Source organism: Lutra lutra, chromosome 3, assembly GCF_902655055.1.
Source record: "Lutra lutra chromosome 3, mLutLut1.2, whole genome shotgun sequence".
Lineage (NCBI taxonomy): Eukaryota > Metazoa > Chordata > Mammalia > Carnivora > Mustelidae > Lutra > Lutra lutra.
Window position 1 is genome coordinate 119,483,528 of NC_062280.1, and position 21,431 is coordinate 119,504,958.

General features: G+C 35.4%; 1 protein-coding gene across 7 annotated transcripts in view; it reads right to left on the bottom strand.

Moving 5' to 3' along the window:
- Positions 1-333: 333 nt before the first annotated feature.
- Positions 334-21,431, bottom strand: part of ZDHHC20 (zinc finger DHHC-type palmitoyltransferase 20) — a 76,706-nt gene continuing 55,608 nt past the window's right edge. Inside the window, exons 8-13 of one of the 7 annotated variants that reach the window (XR_007126090.1) lie at positions 16,778-16,910; positions 8,250-8,339; positions 7,192-7,236; positions 6,732-6,847; positions 5,179-5,256; positions 334-3,805 (exon numbers count right to left, since the gene is read on the bottom strand). Coding sequence is in view for 5 of the 7 variants with exons in the window: in XM_047722894.1 (XP_047578850.1) it covers positions 5,219-5,256; positions 6,732-6,847; positions 8,250-8,339; positions 12,248-12,374; positions 16,778-16,910 (504 nt within the window). In the remaining 2 variants the exon portion in view is untranslated. Of the gene's footprint in view, positions 3,806-5,178; positions 5,257-6,731; positions 6,848-7,191; positions 7,237-8,249; positions 8,340-12,247; positions 12,375-16,777; positions 16,911-21,431 lie in introns of those variants that run through there. The other 6 variants (XM_047722894.1, XR_007126091.1, XM_047722898.1 and 3 more) reach the window with 6 other exon arrangements.

Consider the following 21,431-nt stretch of genomic DNA (forward strand, 5'->3'; position numbering starts at 1 on the left):
AACCCATTATTCAGCATTTTGACAGCCACAATTCAACAATGCTTATAGGGTTTCAAAGGTACTTACAATCCTAAAGTGACTTTTGAATTGAAAATCAACTTATGTTCAGTAAAAGCAAATTTAAAACCTTTTGAATAAAGCAATCTATACCTCAGGCCTATGTAAACTAAAACACTGCTGCACTTGAATAGTGTCTTAGATGTGGTTCCTCCCAAATTATTAGATAATTCTCTAAACACTACTTTATCAAATTTGCAACATGACCAAAATAATAGTTATTCTCTCATTTGGTAAATACCACTTTATAACAACAACAACAACAACAACAAAACCTGTTCTTTCAGGACTTTATTTTGTTTATTAATAAAGTAAATCATTATTATGATTTTTGAAAAAAAGTTAAAAAATGTTCAGCCTTCATGTTAATGTAGATTAGGCCATCCAAAAGGCAAAGCAAAGAGTTAACATTAAGTCATGGTCCAGGATTATACTTATGAGAAATGGATACAGGACTTACAGTACTTGATAAGTAAAGACAACCAAAATAAACTGTATTTCAAATTTGTTTCTATAAAAACATATTAAAGATTACTTTAAAATAGTGTCCATCTTTTCTTTTAAATGGGCATAGCCTCATCTGCAGTCATGTACAAATATAATAAACTTGACTAATAGCTTTCTTAATCTTTTAATACAAATACGATTCCTTGCCTTTATGCAACCCAACAAAATAATATAAAGTGAAGTCGTTAGAAAAATATGGACCTTTCTGAATCTATATTGCATTTTTAATTTAGATTGGAAAATACAGTTCAGATCATATCAAACACATGGATTTCAGGCTTACATATTACCTATGTCTTACAAATTATCAGATATGGTTCTTTATTTTGGCTGAAATGCAAAAATATGATTAATTTCTTAATAATAGATTAGTTATTTGAAAAATAGTTTCCATTGATAGCAGTGCTAGTCCTAGAACAAAACATTTGCTTTAAAGATTACTGAATGGACATCTCATGTGTCTGATAATCTTTAACTTGAACAATCCTGTAAACATAGTCAAAATCTTTCAAAAGGAATTAAAATTCAAGTAAACACTGCATATTTGATTTAAACTAACCTTACAATTAAATTCACCTATAACACATTGGATCAAAACCATTCAATATGTAAAAAGGTTTTTAAAAATCATCCACATGAAAAGATGGAATTAAACTCTGTAAACATGTTTGTGTTTAATAACTACTGTACTGCAGCTGCTCTTTGGTTTGGCAAAGTGATATTGGTCAGATGCCCCAGGTACTGAATATTCGAGTAAATCTTTACCCAGGTAAAACCAAGACTCCTGTCGACTTTGTCTTTAATGGCAATGGCAAGACCTGAAATTCAACTTTATTTTCCTTAAATATCACACCACAACTATTCAAGTGTTTGACGGATCATAGATAGCACTAATACATTTTGAAGGCTTTCATTTTGACCATTCCCCCCACAAAGAGTTGACAGAACTAATCAATATCAGTTCAAATACCAAAGAGGCAGCCTTGCCCTGACTCCCATGCAGCTTGTAGGCCCTTGCTGAACGACCAGTAATATGTATGAATAAATTAGCCAAATATTTAGAATGTGGCAAAATGTTGGCTATAAATTAAAGCAAAGATAACTAAAGCAAAAGGCTTCAAGTGAAAATTTCTAAAAGGTGTTTGCTATGCTATTAAAGATGATGGTGAAATACAACTTAAAAGAGAAAGATACACCACCACAAAAGTGCCTGGATAGGTTAAAGTGGAAATTTATGTTTCCTCAATTGTTAATCATGAACATGCATGAAAATCCTTTGATCTAAATGTAAAAATGCTCACAAAAAGTACCAGGAGAATAATTCTGAAAGTAGTCAAGTAGGTTTAAACATTCACAATTTCCTTATAATACACAAAATGCCAAAATGAAGTGATATTTTGTTATCCCTTAACTCTCAGTTCTAGAGTCAAGATTATTGGGACGACAAAGTTGAAATAAAGATAGAAGAAGAATAATAATAGTATTCCAAACTATATTTTCAAAGCTAACTCGTTCCTTTGGTTCAAAAGGAAAAAAAAAAAAACCACATAACTTCCTTTTAAAATCTAGTATTAGTACGGCCAACAGAATTAGACAAATCCTCTGAACTAATACCTGGAATAGCTGAGTATAAAATATATGCTACATTAGGAAATCATAGCACTATCTCTAGCATATGTTTGGCATATAGAAGATACTCCAAAAATATTTGTTGGATGAATGAAATGTAAGGTTAATTTTGCAAAATTAAGAATCAAAGAATGTGAGAGATCACCTAGTCCAACTCATGCATAACACGCTTTTCCCCCAATTCCATTTTACAGATAGGGAAATTGTAATGGTTGATATTTACAGATGCTGGTTAAGATTTATCTCTACCTGATGCTGGAAGCAATCAATCATTTTGGTTTGTGAATATTTGACCAAACAGGATACGTGAGGAGTAATATTTCTACCTGGCTTCTCCTTTATAGGATACAGTATTTGCCTTTAAAATTAATGCAACAATTCCTGTCACTTAGATTGCATTTCAAAAGAAAAAGGAGATCTAGGTCTACCAGGCAGAAAGGGGCTGGTGTTTAGAAAGTCAGATTTAAAATTTTGTGTGTAAGAGTGGAATCCATTGCTCAGACTGGAAGTCTTAAATGACTGCTTAGGTTAGAATTTCTTTCCAGAAAGCAGAATTACACTAAACAGTTTTACCCTAGTTCAAACTGCCTTTCAGTCACTGTTTAAGCTGTTACTGGAATACTGTAAAAAGTTTCAAAGTAATTTCTAGTAATCACCTAAATTGTCATTTGAAAGTCAACAGCATGTTGGGGCCAATACCTTGGGGCCATAAATAATTTTTAACAGCTTACAATACCTGCCTATTTTCCTCTTTACTTTTCTTCTAGCCACTGCCACTATTCAGTGTCCAATATTTCTATAGCACATGTGCCTTTGTGACTCCCTGACCATGAAAATACCCATGAAAGTTCAACAAAAAAGTAATTTAAATGTAGCGAGAACCAAAAATGTTTCCTATATTGCCAAGTTTCCTTTAAGCCTCGGGCACAACACTACATTACATGGTTATATTAATGCTTAGAACTAAGCCATCAATGAATCAAACAAATGTGCTCCATGTTTTAAATAATTATATTTAGATATCTGAATTTTTCTGAGTGTTATCTTATAGCCAACAATAAAAAACTTTATTATAAATGTTGAAAAGTATAAAACAGTAATTATAAATCAGCAACACCCAATAAAAAAAAGTTATTTTCTTTTCCTTACACAGTATAAGCAACAGTAAATAGATATTATTATTCACCTTCAGCCACTATACTGCCCTACGTGTACTTAAGATAACTTTTCAGCTTGTGTTTCAAGAGTGAAACTTTATATGGATACTAAGAAACAACTCTTAATTATTTAACTCAGATGTCAAAAAAATACATATACTCTGTTAACATGTGACTTGATAGCTCATAGTGTAGCATCTCATAACAGGTGGGTGTTATTTCCAGAGTAAAATTAAGTCACTTTTGTAGCAGTAAGTTGATGTAGCACAAATGGGTATATTTAAGATTAAGGCATCTTTCTGCGCTGGGGTAGTGCTTCTGTGGATCCGGCGATCTGTACAAAGGCTTCCTTTTTAAAAAATATATCTTCTCTTATACTTCAGTTATTTCATTCCATTGATCATTTTCTTGCAAATAAAACTGAAAATATCAGTCCATAATATGTTTTTATAAACCTATAAAACCAGAAACAATTGAGTTATTGGTTAAAATTTGATTTTATATTTCTGAAAATAAAGGTATACTAAATAGTTCTGTGCACTAAGGTACAAAGCTGCTAAAATAACGAGATGGAATAAATATTTTAAAACTACTAATACTGTAGTAATAACGAAGATTTTTATGAACAGTGAGTGGTATCTCTTTCTTCCTCTGAAGCAATCAAGAGAGCATTTTAAAAGAGGTAGATTCTTACAGTTCTCCCTTAATGTTAACTTGGACATAAGCTGAGGAGATACCTTATTTACCTCTTTTAAGACTGCTATAGGATATGGGGAACTACCCACAGCAACACTTACAGGTTGTGGAGCATCAGACATTATCCTAGAACCAGGACTATACTGCACTGAGAATCCTAGAACCAGGGCTATACCGCAGCCACAGTTCTGGCTGACATGATCACCACACGATCTATCACCATTCATCTTCGGAGTCCAGCCTGACACAAGCCCCCACTGAGAGTTCTGATTCAGTCTAGGTTTTAGCCTCTGGCTGTTACTTTGGACATGGGCTCTGGGTCCTCTGTAGGGAACTGAGCAGGGAAGCAGATGTTCCTCTAATAGAGACTCCAGATGAGAACTCTTTGACAAAAATGAACTCCTGACACAGAGAAACTGAGGTAATAAATGGATGTTGTCTTAAGTTGCCAAGATTGTGGTAATTTGTTATGGAACAAAAGGTAACCAATACACACTATAAAGAAGATTTCAAAAAATCTAATAGCTGCCTAAAATGCTACTGAGTCACTGAGCTAAGCATCAGAAGAGACAGAGAATTCACTACATCCCTCAAAATTCAACTTCGTTACATTACTCTCACTGCCGATACTACAGTTTATGTTTAATCTCTGTCTGGAATGTCCTCGATTGCTATTTAAATTAATTTCTTCTGGCTATTGTCTCAGGGCTACCCAGATTGAGAAAAGCTCATCAGTGTGGCTGGGTCCAGTAAACTTATCTTTTGTTGTGTCTTTTCCAACTAAGTCCTATAGGTGAACCTCTTCAGTCTTTTCTGCAGCCTAATTAATCACTCTTCTTTCTTAAACTAATTAACAAGACACTGTTTACTGAAAAGATTAGTTGTCCACATATCAACCCAAATAGGCTTTTAATTTCCTCATTAATCTACCAATACATATTTACAAAGATTGCACTAGGAATGGTTAGAAAAATGGGATTTAAGCAGCTATTACCTTCCAATCTCTTCTGAACTACCTAATTTTGCTGATATAATTAAAAGAGAAAAAAAATGACTTGCGAATTGTTCTGAGATTATAAAATATGCAAATAATTGCATTTGTTCAAGGAAAATTACCTTTATACTGTCTTACCTTGCTCTTATTCAAATGGTTAGTTATGAACAAGTGGTACTCAATTTTCTATTGCCACTGTAACATGGTTATTTGTCCCTGTAAGCACATAATTATATATGACAGGACAAAAAAAAAGAAGTATTAAGTTTCTGGCTAATTGGTAAAATTTATGATTACAGTAAAAGCAACTTTTATGTAAGCACTAAATAGGTTTATGGTGTCAAGCATTTATCCTCTTGGAGAACCCAGAAGTAAAGCAGTGCTAAGAGCTGAAAGTCTGGTTTTATGCTTATATCTGTAAAAATGTCCATTGGCTTTTAAAGATGTTCAGCAGCAATAATTACTAGGCCCATGAAATGAATCTTTCCCTTGACCTACAAGGGTTCTAATGATCCTAATGAAGATCCTAATGATACCAATTCAAGAGAATAATTTAAGTGCTGCTAAAAGCCAAAAAAGAAAAAAATCAGAAATCCCACAGTATGTTTTAAAGTTCTAAGGTATTTCCTCGAGTTGGCACCAAATGATCTGAATGTCCAAACATTTTCCCACAGTACAAGATGATGACAATGTTATTATTAGTACTGTTGAAAACCACCATGCATATATTTTAGGCTATAATGCTTGTTAGGTGGCCAGGCTATGTTATAAACACGATCTGGTTTGAAAGACCATCTCTGACTTATCAACTGTTCAATAATGCATCCACAATTCATTCATGAAAAGATTGAGTCATCAAGAAAAGGTTAAAATATATTTGCTACACTCTTTTTATATTGAAGCAGCAAAGACTACAATATATTTCAAAAGTTATTTTCAAAAAAGTAAAAGTTAGACACTAAAGAATAATCTGGTTCAAATGTTATTCAGAATAGAGAATGCCAAAAGAACTTTCTATATCTGAGGTAAAGAAGTATGCGGCTGGGTAACAAAAGAAAATCCCAACTCTGAACAGAACAAAACACAGCAAGAGCCACTATACTTCCTCACTCAAACCTCCTTCTCCATAAAAGGTATCAATAAACACTGACACCCCATTTGTAAGGTATTTTTTTTTAAAAGATTTTTATTTATTTGACAGACAGATCACAAGTAGGCAGAGAGGCAGGCAGAGAGAGAGAGGAGGAGGAGGTAGGCTCCCTGCTGAGCAGAGAGCCCTATGTGAGGCGATCCCAGGACCCTGGGATCATGACCTGAGCTGAAGGCAGAGGCTTTAACCACTGAGCCACCTAGGCGCCCCTGTAAGGTATTTTATTAAAAAGTGTCACATATCAGTATTTTTAAAAAGATTTAATTTATTTATTTGACAGAGATTACAAGTAGGCAGAGAGGCAGGCAGAGAGAGAGGAGGAAGCGCTCCCCGTTGAGCAGAGAGCCCGATGCGGGGCTCAATCCTAGGACCCTGGGATCATGACCTGAGCTGAAGGCAGAAGCTTTAACCCACTGAGCCACCCACGTGCCCCATATCTTAGTATTTTAAAATATGTTGTTTTGATTTTTAGATACTTGTTAAATCTGGTTGATCTTCATTTTAACCAGAAAAAGCACTGTTTTCAAATGACAAGTATTACCTGATCTGACAGTGCCTTCTTCAGATCCATTCTCTATCCATTGAGATTCACTGTCCAACAATCGGTTTTTTGATTCACTAAGTGGTTTGATAGGAAAGGGTTGATTTGAGCCAATACTGAAAAGAGGAAGAAATAATTTAGTAAACAGTTTAATGCTCAATCAAGGATACTTAATTAATAAGCAGCAAATTAGTATTCCTTCTCCTAAATATGTGAGGGCAACTCATGAGATCTCAGCACTCTAAAAAAACTCTATCTTCAAAAGAAAAATATGCCCCCAACCCCCAACTGAATGGCTCTCTAAACCTAAGAATCTATATTCCAGCAGTGCCAATGAAAACAATTAGACAAAAGAAAAAAGCTTCAGAGGCCGGTGTGAAACTTTTAAAACATGTTAATCAAGAGCTGTAAGGTAGCACAAGGTGAGGATCTATATCTGTGGCCAGGACAAAAAAATTACCTGTCATTTCCCAAGTTTTCTGCTTTCTACCTCTGCAGTTTAGATCTAAGGGGAAAAAATGATTTAGTGATTTAGCGTAGACTTACTTTTCTTGCTAAGAGATCCAGGGAGGGAAGGAATGGAGGAACAGAAGAAGGAAAAGGGAACTAGTATTTCCTGTGTACTTACTACGGGCCAGATACTTTGCTAGGTGCTTTAAACACATTATGTCAACACAATAGCCCTTGGAGGTAGGTATGGTTATCCTCATTTTATAGAGCTGGAAACCGAGTGAAACCGAGTCTCACACAGTTTAAGTGACTTGTTCAGATGCACAATAAATGTTAAGAGTTTTAAGGTCCTAAGAAGGTCTATGTTCTGATACTAATAGACTGTCTTGGAATTTATAACCCCTCCTCCCCCCAAATTTATTTCTGTCCTAAATAAATTTTGACTATTTCACTTTTATCTTTTTGACTTCTTTAAAATTTCACATAAATGAACTATTTCTTTGAATTTTTGAATTGGTTTGCTTACCATGCAAATACTGAAAAAGTATCCTCTAAGATGAATGAATGAATGAGAAAAAATTTTACATTAATATTTTTAAAATCCTATTATTTTTACACTGCAGTTTAAATTTGTTTATCAAGATATAATGGTAGATAGTATGACTAATTTCTTTAAAAAAATTAGCTGATATAAACCAAGAATCGTATCTTGAAAGAATGTCTTAGTTTTTAGAAAGATGTAGCATATTTAGGATAGCCGTGTTTCCTGGCTTGCCCAGACATTTCCAGTTACATGTGTTTGTCCTGGTTCAACTATTAAAAAGCAAGCATTCTCTTTCTTATTCTCCAAGTGCTCTGGTTTGGAAGATAATAAGTATGGTTATACTAAGCATATTAGGTACCCACACATATTAGCTCTCAGTTAAAAAAAATTTTACATAGAATTTCTCTTTCCCTATCTATGTTGACTTACAAATGACTACTGTATTTACCAGATATGTATGTACAGCACATACACACAGTTTGTTTTATAATGAATAATGAAAACCTTAATGGTAAGAAGCACACCTTCTAGGATATTCATTTTGATTTGTAACAGAAGCTTGTTCTGGATCCATCCCCACAAGGCGAGTTGGAAAACTGCAACCATCACCCAAGCTGCAAAATGAAAAATATCAGTAATAAATTTAAGTCATATTAACTTAAATCAAGGTGATCAAATTCAACAACCATTCTTCTTCAAAAACATAGTATAAAGAAATTATCATAATCTGTCATTTCAGAGAATAATTCTTAAAATTCTCTAGGGTTACTAGCCTCACTGAAGAAATAAGCTGTCTTCTCTTATAATTTACATATATTTAAAAAAATATCTTTCATGACTATTAAGATTATAATGCCTGGTGCACCTGAGTGGCTCAGTCAGTTAAACAGCTGCCTTTGGCTCAAGTCACGGTCCCAGGGTCCTGGGATTGAGTCCTGCATCGGGTTCCCTGCTCATCAGGGAGCCTGCTTCTCCCTCTCCCTCTGCCATGGTCCCTGCCTGTGCTTTCTCATTTGCTCTCTCTCTCTCTCAAATGAATAAATAAAACTCTTAAAAAAAAAAAAGATTATGATGCCTATTAAAATTATGATACCTCAAAACAGACATTCAAATATCTGGGAAATTGGCTAATTAAATATTTGGGTGACTGACATTATAATGCTTATTAAGATTATGATTCCCTATTAAGATCATGATATCTCAAACACCGGTAATCAAATATTTGGGTAACTGACCTACTCATCACAATCATTTAAGACACCAAAGAAGCTCAAATTGAAATGCAAGATGTAAGTTCCAAATATTTATTCATTTGACAAGTATTTTATTAAATGCCTATGATGCCCTGGGTACTATTATCAGGACTAGGGATATAGCAGTGAACAAAAGAGAAGAAAACCTCTGCCCTCAAGAAGTTTACAATCTAAAAAAAAGTACGGACATATCTTAATTTCACATTTTAAAGTTATTAAAATTATGTATAACAGGGACTTTCATCTCCAGCCAAGATGGATTAACTGATAAATGTGACCTTCTGTCATGAACAACCAGAAAACCGAAGAGTATATACAGTAACTGTTTTCCAAACAAACAACACAGAACTGTGGTCTCTGAAAAAAGAGAAACCAACCAAGTCCCAGGTTTCTGCCAGGACTTGAGCACCAGTAGGAGAAAAAAGTAGAGTAAGGTAGTCTCAGTCAACTGAGGTGACAGAGATGGGTGTTTCAAGAAGTTGTGATAGCTTGAATCTACTGGACAGAGCTGAGCTGAGGAAGAGGGAGATATGCAAAGAAAGGGCCACAACAAGTGCACAGCATTTTACTGGAGCGTTTTGATGAATGCTAAGCTACACATGTGAATCTAAGCTTAAAAGAGCCTCAAAAGGACCAAGCTAAAACACAAGTAACTCCCAAAGGAAGGGAGCAAAATTTATTTATTTATTTATTTTTAAAATTTATTTATGACAGAGAGAGATAACGAGAGCGGGAATATAAGCACAGGGGAGCTGGAAAGGGAGAAGGAGGCTCCCTGCTGAGCAGGACGCCTGATATGGGGCTCGATCCAAGGACCCTGGGACCATGACCCGAGCTGAAGGCAGATGCTTAAGAACTGAGCCACCCAGATGCCAAGAGTGCAAAATTTAATACACAGAATTTAAAATGTCTACCATATAATAAAAAATTACTTGTATGGGGGCGCCTGGGTGGCTCAGTGGGTTAAAGCCGCTGCCTTTGGCTCAGGTCATGATCCTGGGGTCCTGGGACTGAGTCCCACACCGGTCTCTCTGCTCAGCAGGGAGCCTGCTTCCCTTCCTCTCTCTCTGCCTACTTGTGATCTCTGTCAAATAAATAAATAAAATCTTTTTAAAAAATTACTTGTATGAAAAGTAGCAGGAAAATGTGGTTCACAACTAAGAAAAATATAGTTAATAGAAAAGAATTAGAAATGACTATGAAAATTTGAAGCAAATACCTTTTTTTATTTTTTATTTTTTTTAAAGATTTTATTTATTTATTTGACAGAGATCACAAGTACGCAGAGAGGCAGGCAGAGAGAGAGGAAGGGAAGCAGGCTCCCCGCTGAACAGAGAGTCTGATGTGGGGCTCGATCCCAGGACCCCAGGATTATGACCTGAGCCGAATGCAGAGAGGCTTTAACCCACTGAGCCATCCAGGTGCCCCAGCAAATACTTTAAAATAGTGACTGTAAATATGTCTGTGAACTAATAGGAAAAAAATGGATATGAGAAGAGAAATGTAAGATATAAAAAAGAACCAAATTGAACTTCTAGAGTTAAAAAATACAATATCTGAAATAAAAATTCACTGGATGAGCTTAACAGCAGAGCAGACATCATAAAAGAAAGGGTCAGTGAACTTATAGACATAGCAACAGAAACTATCCAAACTTAGCAGACAGAGAAGAAAGATGGGGCCTGGGGAGCAAAGAACAGCAATAACCCGTGGATCACAATCAAGCAGTTAAACAAACGTATATTTAAGAGTGCTCCAAAAACCAGTGGAGGGAGAGCATGAAAATTATTCAAATGTGATGAAAACTATAAATTCACAGATCCAAGAAGCCTAATGAACTCTAGAGAGGATAAACACAAAGAAACCATACCAAAACCCATCATTATCAAATGGCTTAATATTGGTGATAAAGATAAAATCTTAAAAGTAGCCAAAGGGAAAAAAAAAAAAAAAGAAGACATATTAATTTATAAACAGTGGAATACAGATAAGAGTGAGGCTGAGTCTTGTCAAAAACAATGCAAGCCAGAAGTTAATGGAACAACATCTTTAAAGAAAAAGGAAAAAAACCAAAACCAAACCAGTCAATACTGAAACCTTGGTTTAGAGAAGATAATTTTAAAAAATACTAGTCTGTGTTATATCTAGTCAGTGTGGAAAAACCTTGTAATACAGGAGATGATAAAGTACACAAAAGAGACTGGTGCGCTTAAATGTACAACAGTAGGATCTATCAAATGAAACACAGAAAAAAGACTGAACAGAAAAATGGACAGTGTATCAGGGAGCTGTGGTAGAACTTCAAGTGTACTAATATACATGTAACTGGAGTCTCTACAGTAATGGGGAAGGCGATGGGGATGACAGAATAAGTATTTAAAGAAATAATGGTTAAAATACTTTCCAAATTTGATGAAAGTTATAAAATCGCAGTTCCAAGAAGCTCAACCAATTCCAAGCATAAGAAACATAAAGACAACTATATAGCAAGGCACATCATAATCAAACTGCATGAAACTAGTGCTAAAAAGCACATCTTAAAAGCACCGAGTGAAAATAAGACATATTACATATGGAGTAAAAAAAGAATGACTGCAAACTTCTTGTGAGACAGTGAAGCAGTATCTAGAATTATATGCTAAGCAAAAATGTCTTTCAAAAGTGAAAGCAAAACGTTATTTTCAGACAAAAATATAGGAAATACAGCTAAACAAAGGGAAAAATCCTGTAACATTTATAAATATGTCACTTGAATTTCAAATATTTTTTACTTTCCTGTAATGACTTTGGATATAGATGGCCTATGATGGCTGGGAATTTGGGAGAAAAGGAAACTGAATCATCTCAAAGATATACTTTCATTTAAATTTGAAGTTAAAAATTGCATTATGTGTTGGGTCTTCTTTTAAGACACAAAAGAATACATAATCTGTGATAGAATCTTTGAAGATATAGCTAATAAGTATAAAGTCTTATGATTCTCTATTTCAAACAACTTATTTTCATCCTGAAGGAAAAAGAGTGATTGCTATTTTTAGGAATCATCTTTTTTTTCTACTTTCCATTCAAATATATGCCCAAACTCTTTTTGGGAGAGTTTAATAAAAAACATGAAAAATATTTTATATAATCAAGATGTTCTGAGTTTTCATTCTCAAGGCTCATAAGATGTCATTATATACTGTATTCTCTGAATCTTAAGCCATTTAACCAGAGAGATAGACTATCATAGATTCTGTAATTTCTGAGACCTGCATTTTGTACATTACCTTGAAAATATTGGAAGTAGCCAGTATTTCTTTTCATCACCAAAGACTTGTCTCCAATTTTTACTGCATCCAAGAGAAAAACCATTTCCATCAGGTCCATATGAAAATGTGGCAGAGCGGAATGATTCTGTTATATGTACATATATAAAAAAAAGAGTTAATCTATTTAAAAATTATATGAGGATGGAAAGTAGCAATTTTCTTGCTTTATATCTTTTTTTAAAAAAGACTTTTTAAATTTATTTGACAGTGAGAGAGAGATCACAAGTAAGCAAAGAGGCAGGCAGAGGGCGGGGCGGGGGGGGGCGGGAAGCAGGGTCCCTGCTGAGCAGAGAACCTGATGCGGGCCTCGATCCCAGGACCCTGGGATCATGACCTGAGCTGAAGGCAGAGGCTTAACCCACTGAGCCACCCAGGCGCCCACTTTATATTTTTGATAACAAAATTATATAAATATAATTTAAAATAAGATAATCATAATAATTAAAAGATAAATTTCTGAAACTTATTTGGGGAAAAAATACCACCTCTGAGTATTTCATCACCTTTATAAAATGAAAATGTGAAAACAATTATCTAATATTACTAAAAATCTACTGAAGTGTGTTCACTATATCTCACCTTTTTTTTTTTTTAAAGATTTATTTATTTATTTATTTGACAGAGAGAGATCACAAGTAGACGGAGAGGCAGGCAGAGAGAGAGAGAGAGGGAAGCAGGCTCCCTGCTGAGCAGAGAGCCCGATGCGGGACTCGATCCCAGGACCCCGAGATCATGACCCGAGCCGAAGGCAGCGGCTTAACCCACTGAGCCACCCAGGCGCCCCTATATCTCACCTTTTTAAAAGATATGCTAGCTCTTGCAACTCACTCATTTATTACTTAATGAAATTCTTACTATGTGCCTAATGGCACAGTACCAGGTGTTGGAGATCTAAAGATAAATGAGATGAAATTCTTACTAAAGAACCCACAATCTAACAAATTCTAATAAAACGACACTGTGATATACATGTGTGAATGGGGGTGGTAGTATGTGAGCATGATCTTGAACAAAAAATAAAAGATAAAGAAGCAGATGGTGATCAGAGAGACCATTATTTCAAGTTTGGCTATTAAGTGATACTGAGTGGGGGCTAGAGAAAAATACACATTTCACAAGAAAAAGTTTTTTTTCTTTATTTAAAAATACAATTTATTTTTATCATGTTTTATAAGCTAAGGATAAAAAGCCAGGGAGAGAGGAATTGGAAAACGTTGATGATATAGAAAAGTAAGATAAAAATTGATGGAAGAAAATTCTAGAGGAAAGGAGACATCCTCTAGAAGAGTTCTAAAGATTAACCTTAGATACCAGAAAAGACATTTGTCCTCAGAAGTTAGAGGCAGAGTGACAGTGATGGGCTTGAAAGAAGAAATGTCTGTGTAAGGTTATAAAGGGGAGAAGATAAGAAATTACTTGTGACAACTTCTTATTTTTTCAGAAACACGTGACATGACTGCCAAATAAAGGACCCAAGTGAGGTCTGACACTTTATTATTTATTTATTTATTTATTTATTTATTTATAAAGATTTTTTATTTATTTGACAGAGAGATCACAAGTAGGCAGAGAGGTAGGCAGACAGAAATGGGGAAGCAGGCTCCCTGCTGAGCAGAGAACCCAACATGGGGCTCCATCCCAGGACCCTGAGATCATGACCTGAGCTGAAGGCAAAGGCTTAACCCTCTGAGCCACCCAGGCGCCCCGAGGTCTGACACTTTAAATGTGTAGGTGCACCAGTTGCTATGGGAGTGAGACTGCCTTCCTCAGCTTTCTATACCCCTGACCTACTTGTGGATAGAGTAGAGAGTTGGAATAGCTCAGGTCATGGATCAGTGTGAGAGTTGTTAAAGTCGGGGCACCTGGGTGGCTCAGTGGGTTAAGCCTCTGCCTTCGGCTCAGGTCATGATCTCAGGGTCCTGAGATAGAGCCCCGCATCGAGCCCCATGTCAGGTTCTCTGCACAGCAGGGAGCCTGCTTCCCCCCACCCCCCGAGCCTGCCTCTCTGCCAACCTGTGATCCCTCTCTGTCAAATAAATACGTAAAATCTTTTAAAAAGAGTTGTCATTTGTTACAGGATCTAGGATGGGAAAGGTGAGAAATGAGACCAGGAGAATGCAGGCAGTGTAAAAGATGAAATATAGTTGGAGTACAAAAAAGAGAGCTGCAAGGATGATGAGTGGCCAGAGAATGGAAAGATCAAATTGACAATTTCAGGTGCTCTTCAGTTCCAAGAGATTAAAAGATTCAGTGTTTAATTTATGGTAAAGATTGGCCATGAGCATCAAAGGGAGCAGCTTGCCTGTTTGGGGTAATAGCATTTGTTTGAATACAGAAACTCTTTAAACTGGGGAAATGGTCTCAAGGTAGGTAGGGGACAGTTACGGAGAAGGGTGGAGATGACAGAAAGTGTTCTCCAAGGACAGAATCTGAACAGAACTCTGGAAGGAGCAGTAGAGAACCAGCTTAGGTAGGGCCAAGGGTGTGGAAGGTAAGCTGTAAAGGAGGTGGTGTGCCATGGTAGTTTTTTCAAAATAAGGGTTAAAAACTTTAAAAGGTGTTTTTCATATATATATTTTTGTGTGTGTGTGTGTGAGACCAGCACTTCTTTTTAATGAACTAAAACCGAAAATATTATAGTACATTGCATATGTAGAGATTAATGATGTTCTGAAAATATTTGCCTATTTTATTTATATAATTTTATAAACATGTGTATCCCCTAGGTCACAATATAAATTATGCCTTTCTTACTGTAGTCACTGGCAAAAAAGACTGAAGAATACTGCTTAGAGAGAAGAATACTGCTTAAAGAGAACACTAGGTTTCCCATAAAGTACGCCTCTCATAACTAAGGGGTTAGGCAGGAAATGAAGCAGGCTTGGAACTGTGGTAAATTAAAGTGTTCAGGCTCCCATCTAAAGCAGTCAGCTACTACTCAGTTCCAACTGAAGAATGCCATATAGGAACATGGGCCTACTGTTGTTTTTTATTTTTTAATTTTTATTTTTATTATTTTTTAAAGATTTTATTTATTTGAGAGACAGAGATCACAAGTAGGCAGAGAGGCAGGCAGAGAGAGAAGGGGAAGCAGGTTCCCTGCTGTGCAGAGAGCCCGATGCGGAGCTCAATCCCAGGACCCTGAGATCATAACCTGAGCTGAAGGCAGGGGCTTAACCTACTGAGCCACCCGGGCGCCCCAGAACATGGGCCTACTGTTACCAGACTTAGCAATTTTTTAAAAGAAATCTACTTTTCTATGTGAAATCTCTTCCTTTTTAATTGACATAGTTCATAAGGGCTAGACTTTGCATGTAAGCTGCCTTTTATCATTGATGAGTAAAGGTAAGGAGATGGCAGGGTACTCTGTGAAGAGGATAACAAATTAATTACTAAATACAAGAAAGTTTATTTACATAGAAAAGGGATGAAGGCATGATGGAACTAGAGGAGAGTTCCATAATGGAGAGTGAGCTGGAGAAGAAAGGGCACAGAAATCCCTACCCTGGAGCCCATCATGCTTTTATATGACTCAGTAAGACACAAAGTTAAAATAATCCAAATATAAACATATCTGAAAGCTTCCCTAAAATGTCTTCATCTTTCTGTATTATAATCTATCTGCCTCCAACTGCTCTGGTAGACATATGGCTTTAGATGTCAAGGAGTCTTTGACTTTCCTGTGAAACAATGTGACAGATTCCTATTTTGTATCTGATTGGCTGATGTATACATTAGCCAATGCCGAAATATTTCAATTATAGCACAGTGGCCACTTACAGGCTAATAGCTTAGTTTGAGCCAATGTCATACCACCTTTATTTAGGAAATGTTTGTCCAATTATTTTAATACCTTAATGAATTCTCCCCCTCTATTTCACTTTTTAAAAAATGAGCAAAATAAGGAAATAAATGCTGATATTAGTGGTATAGTTGACATAAAGATGGAAATGATTAACCATGTCAAAAATGCTACTCCTTAGCCTCGATCAGGGAACACGCCAGTCACTGTGTAATCACAGGTGAGGAAAAATTAAAGAATACGTTTTAGCTAAAAGATAAGCTGTGGGGGGGGGTGCCTCGATGGCTCAGTCCGTTAAGCAACTGAGTCTTGGTTTTGGTGCGGGTCATGATCCTCAGGGTCATGAGACTGAGCCCTGCTTCTCTCCTTCTCCCTCTCCCTCTGCTCCTCCCCCTGCTTGCTTATTTGTTCTCATAAATAAATAAATCTTAAAAAAATAAAATTTATATAGTTCTTTTATATATAGTGTACTACTGAAAATACATGCAAATGCCAATCTCACATCCTCAATCTTCAAAATATTGAAACTCTACATTTATTATATACCAGTTGTTCTTATCTAGTTACAGTAAACCTTAATACAGAATGATTTTCTATTTCTTTATCATCTGACTATTGTCCTCATGATTTCATAGTCATTTGTGGTCATTTTCCGAAATAATTATGATTTCTTTTAGCCTACTTACCTATTGTTGTTCTGTTTTTTCCAACTAGCCAGCAGTGGTAGCTGAAAAGTGATAGAACGCTGATGAAGAACATTGTAGACACGAAGAAAAGGAAAAGTACGTGGAACTTCGCACGTGTATCAGAGAGTTCATTCTGAGGAAGGAAGAAAGAAGAGTTAACTTTAGAATAGTCAGCCCTTAAAGTATATTGTTATTTGATTCTTCCTAAAGACTGCTGAATCTACCAAAAATCTTGCCAGATATGAAGAATAAATTTAGATAATAAATCCAAAAGCAACATCTCCCAAAACAGAAAACTGGCATTATCAAAGGAGCTTGCTTGTATGAAATGTTAAAAGGGTCATTTAAAAAAATTACTCTTAAACATTTAAAAAATTTAGTAATATATTCAATAAAAAAGATGTATTTTAACTCATTTTTTTCTTTTGTACTTTATGCATATATTCATAAGCTTTCCCTGATATCCAGGATATATGCTAAAGTATTTGCTTATTTTAATTATAAATGTTGCTAACCAGATACTAATTGTGATAAATTTGTGTATTTCTTTAATTTCTATTTTTGGAAGACCCCAGCATATATCCCCATGCCCTCAGCTGTTCAATCCCTACTTTTTTTACCCTCACTCAATTCCTACACTTTTTATTTATTTATTTATTTAGGGTAATTAGCAGTTTTGGTAAATACATTTACTACAAGGTATTAGTGAATGAAAACAGCTCTGCTGTTATCCCTTTTCTTATGGCTATATTCATTTTAACAGAAGCAAAATCTTAGTATCTATTAATAGGAGAAAGAGGAAGCCTTTAAGTGTTAGCTCTTAAAATAAAACCACATGGGCAAATTACAGACTCTACTAGAACATGAGGTGGTCCTGGATTATTTAAACATAGTTTACAGGATAAAATGAAGGTTTTTAGCATTAGATTATTCTGACATATATTTTTTACTCTTCTCTCCCAGAGTAACCACAGTGCCTTTTAAATATACCAAGCAATTCTTTTAACTTCCCATCTTGTGAAGCAAATGAATATTATACATATTTACTATAAATTGTCACAAGAATGGCATGGCAATAATGTTATTTTACCTTTGGACAACTCTCTGTAGATTTCCTGCGGCAAAGCTTGTACAAATAGAGATAATGTATTAAGAAACCAAATTTTATACAAAATTATCCTGAACACTAGTTTTATAAATCTTTTGTTTTGAAGGAACACTGAGATGTTGTTTTCTAAAGGTTACTGACAACATTTTTTCCAAAAACACAAAAGTGAAAACAGACAATATTTAGCTCCTAAAACAAACAAACAAACAAACAAACAAAAAAAAACAAAGAATATTTAGCTCCTCAAGCACATTCGAGATACACTTTAAATATATACTTTCCCTCTGTTTTTTAAAGAGATTTAAATCTAGGAAAGAAATTTTTTTTTTTTAGCAAATAGCTTTTATTTTAAAACTTCTGATTAGCAGTTTCTAAAAACTCTGAAAACTTAATCACCTTCACTCACTATGACTGCAAAAGCCTTCTAAGAGGTGCTGTCACTTGACCTGCAGTCTAGTTTCAGCTCTGTAATCAGAGTGATCCATTACAATTAAGACCATGTTACTCCTCTGCTCCCGTTTCACTGAGGCACGAAAGACACAGTCCTCCAACACTCTCCAAGGCCCACTGCCTGGACTTCTCATTAATCCCATTCTTGCTCATTCTAATCCAGCCACACTAGCTAGCCTCCTTGCTGTTAAACAAACATGGAGGGGACGCTCCTACTTTGGGCCCTTTGCTCCAAACTCCAGATGTTTCTTCAAAAATGTTCTTCTCTCAAATGTCCACTAACTCCCTTTAAGTCTCTGCTCAAATCTTACCTTTGAAAATCTACCCTGATCACACTCTTTTTAAAAAATTGAGATACAACTGAACATATAACATTTTATTAGTTTCAGGTGTAAAACATGACTCAATATATGTACACATTGCAAAAGTCACAATATGTACAATTGCAAAAGTCACAATAAGTCTAGTTAACACCCATACCACAATTATAAAAATTTTTTTCTAGTGATGAGATCTTTTAAAAGATGTGCTATCTTAGCACTTTCAAATATACCTAACTATAGTCACCAAATATGGTGCATTATATACCCAAAACTTATTCATGTTATTTTGAGCACCTTCATCCACTTTACCCACCCCCCAACCACTGCCCCAACAATCACCAATCTGTTATCTAGGAGTCCAAAAGAAATTTTTTTTAGATTCCACATAAGTGACAAAAACAGTTATCTTTCTCTGACTTGTTTCACTTAGTGTAATGTCTTCCAGGCCCATCCATGCGATCACAATGGCAGGATTTCCTAAGTTTTTATGGCCAAGTAATATTCCATTGTGTACACGTACACGTACACACACACGTACACGTACACACACACACACACACACACACACACATTTTCTTCACCCATTCATCCACTGATGGGACACTTAGGTTGTTTTCATGTCTTGGCTATTATAAATAAGCTGCAATGCACATGGGGCACACACATATCTTTTCAAGTTAGTGATTTCATTTCCTTTGGATAAATATCCAGAAGTAGAATTGCTTGGATCATATGGTAGCTCTAATTTTTGGAGGAATCTTCATACTGTTTCCATAGTGGTTAAACCAATCTACATTCCCACTAATAGTACATGGGTTCCTTTTTCTCCATATCCTCGCCAATACTACTTCTTGTCTTTTGATAACAGCCATTCTAAGAGGTATGAGTTGGTATCTCACTGTGGTTTTGATTTGCATTTCCCTGATTAGACATTGAGCAATTTTTCGTGTACCTGCTGGCCATCCATGTCTTTGGAAAAATGTCTGTTCAGATCCTCTGCCCAATTTTTAAAATTCTTTTTTTGGGAGGGGGGGCTACTGAGTTGTAGGAGTTCTTTATATATTTTTGTCTATTAAGCTCTTGTCAGATATATGACTTGCAATCTTCTCCCATTCAGTATGCTGCCATTTGTTTTGTTTATTGTTTCCTTTGCTGTATAGAAACTTCTTAGACTGATGTAGTCCCACTTATTTACTTTTGCTTTTGTTATTTTGGTTTTGCTGTTAAATCTAAAAAATCATCACCAGGACCAATGTGAAGGAGCTTACTGCTAATGTTCTTAAAATCGAGATTTATGGTTTCAGGGCTTATGTTCAAGTGTTTAATCCATTTGTAATTGATTTTTGTTATGATGTAAGATAGAGATCCAGTTTCATTCTTTTGCATGTGGCTATCCATTTTTCCCAACATTATTTATTACAGAGACTACCCTTACCCACGGTATACTCTTGGCTCCTTTGTTGTAAATTAACTGACCAAAGATCCATTGGTTTATTTCTGGCCTATCTCTTTTATTCCATTGGTCTGTGTGTCTGTTTTCACGCCAGTAGCAGGGTTCTGATTACTACAGCTTTGTAATATGGTTTGTAATCAGGAAGTGTGATACTTCCAGCTTTGTTCTTCTTTTTCAAGACTGCCTTGGCTATTTGGGGTCTTTTGTGGTTCCACACAAATTTTAGAACTGTTTGTTCTATTTCTGTGAAAAATGTCTGTGTTGAAAATGTCTAAGTTTTTCTGTGAAAAACTTTGTTAGGGATTACGCTGATTCTGTAAATGGCTTTTGGTAGTATGGACATTTTAACAATATTAATTCTTCACGTTTAACAATGTTAATTCTTCCAGTCCATGAGCACAGATTAACTTTCCATTAATTGCTTTCATCAGTCTCTCATAGTTCTCAGTATACAGGTCTCTCACCTATCTTTCTTAATTTCTTAATTTCTCTTCTTATAGTCTGTTACTACCGTATAGAAATGCAATTGATTTTGAACTCTGCAACTACTCTTAATTGGTTTCTTGGTTCTAACAGTTTTTGGAAGAGACTTCAGGGTATTCTAAATATAATATTATGTATTATACAAATAGAGACAGCTTTACTTTTTTCCTACTTGAATTTTTTCCTTTTCTTGCCTAATTGCTTTGGCTAGGACTTCCAATACATATTATGTTGAATAAATAGCAAGAGTGGGAATCCTGGTCTTTTCTTAATCTTAGGGGGAAAGCCTTAAGTCTTTCATCACTGAGTATGATGTTAGTTGTGGGATTGTCATATAAGGTCTTTACTGTGTTGAGATATATTCCCTCCATACCTACTTTGTTAAGAATTTTTACCAAAAATAGATGTTGAATTTTATCTAATGCTTTTCTGTATCTATTGAGATGATCATATTTCTTCCTTCATTTTGTTAATGTGGTATGTCATGCTGATTGATTTCAAGATGCTGAACCATATCTGCATCCCTGGAATAAATCCACATGATCACAGTGTATGATTCTCTCAACAAATTGCTGAATTCAGCTTGCTAATATTGTTTTGAATATTTTTACATCTTTGGGCCAACAAGTATATAAAATCTTTAATTTTATTTTCTTATAGTGCCCTTGTCCATTTTTGGTATCAGGGTAATACTGGCCTCATAAAATGAATTTGGAAGTGTTCCCTCTTCTATTTTCTTGGAAGATTTTGAGGACTAGCAGTTCTTTAAATGTTTGGTAGAGGGGCACCTGGCTCAGTCATTAAGCATCTGCTTTCAGTTCAGGTCATGACCCCAGG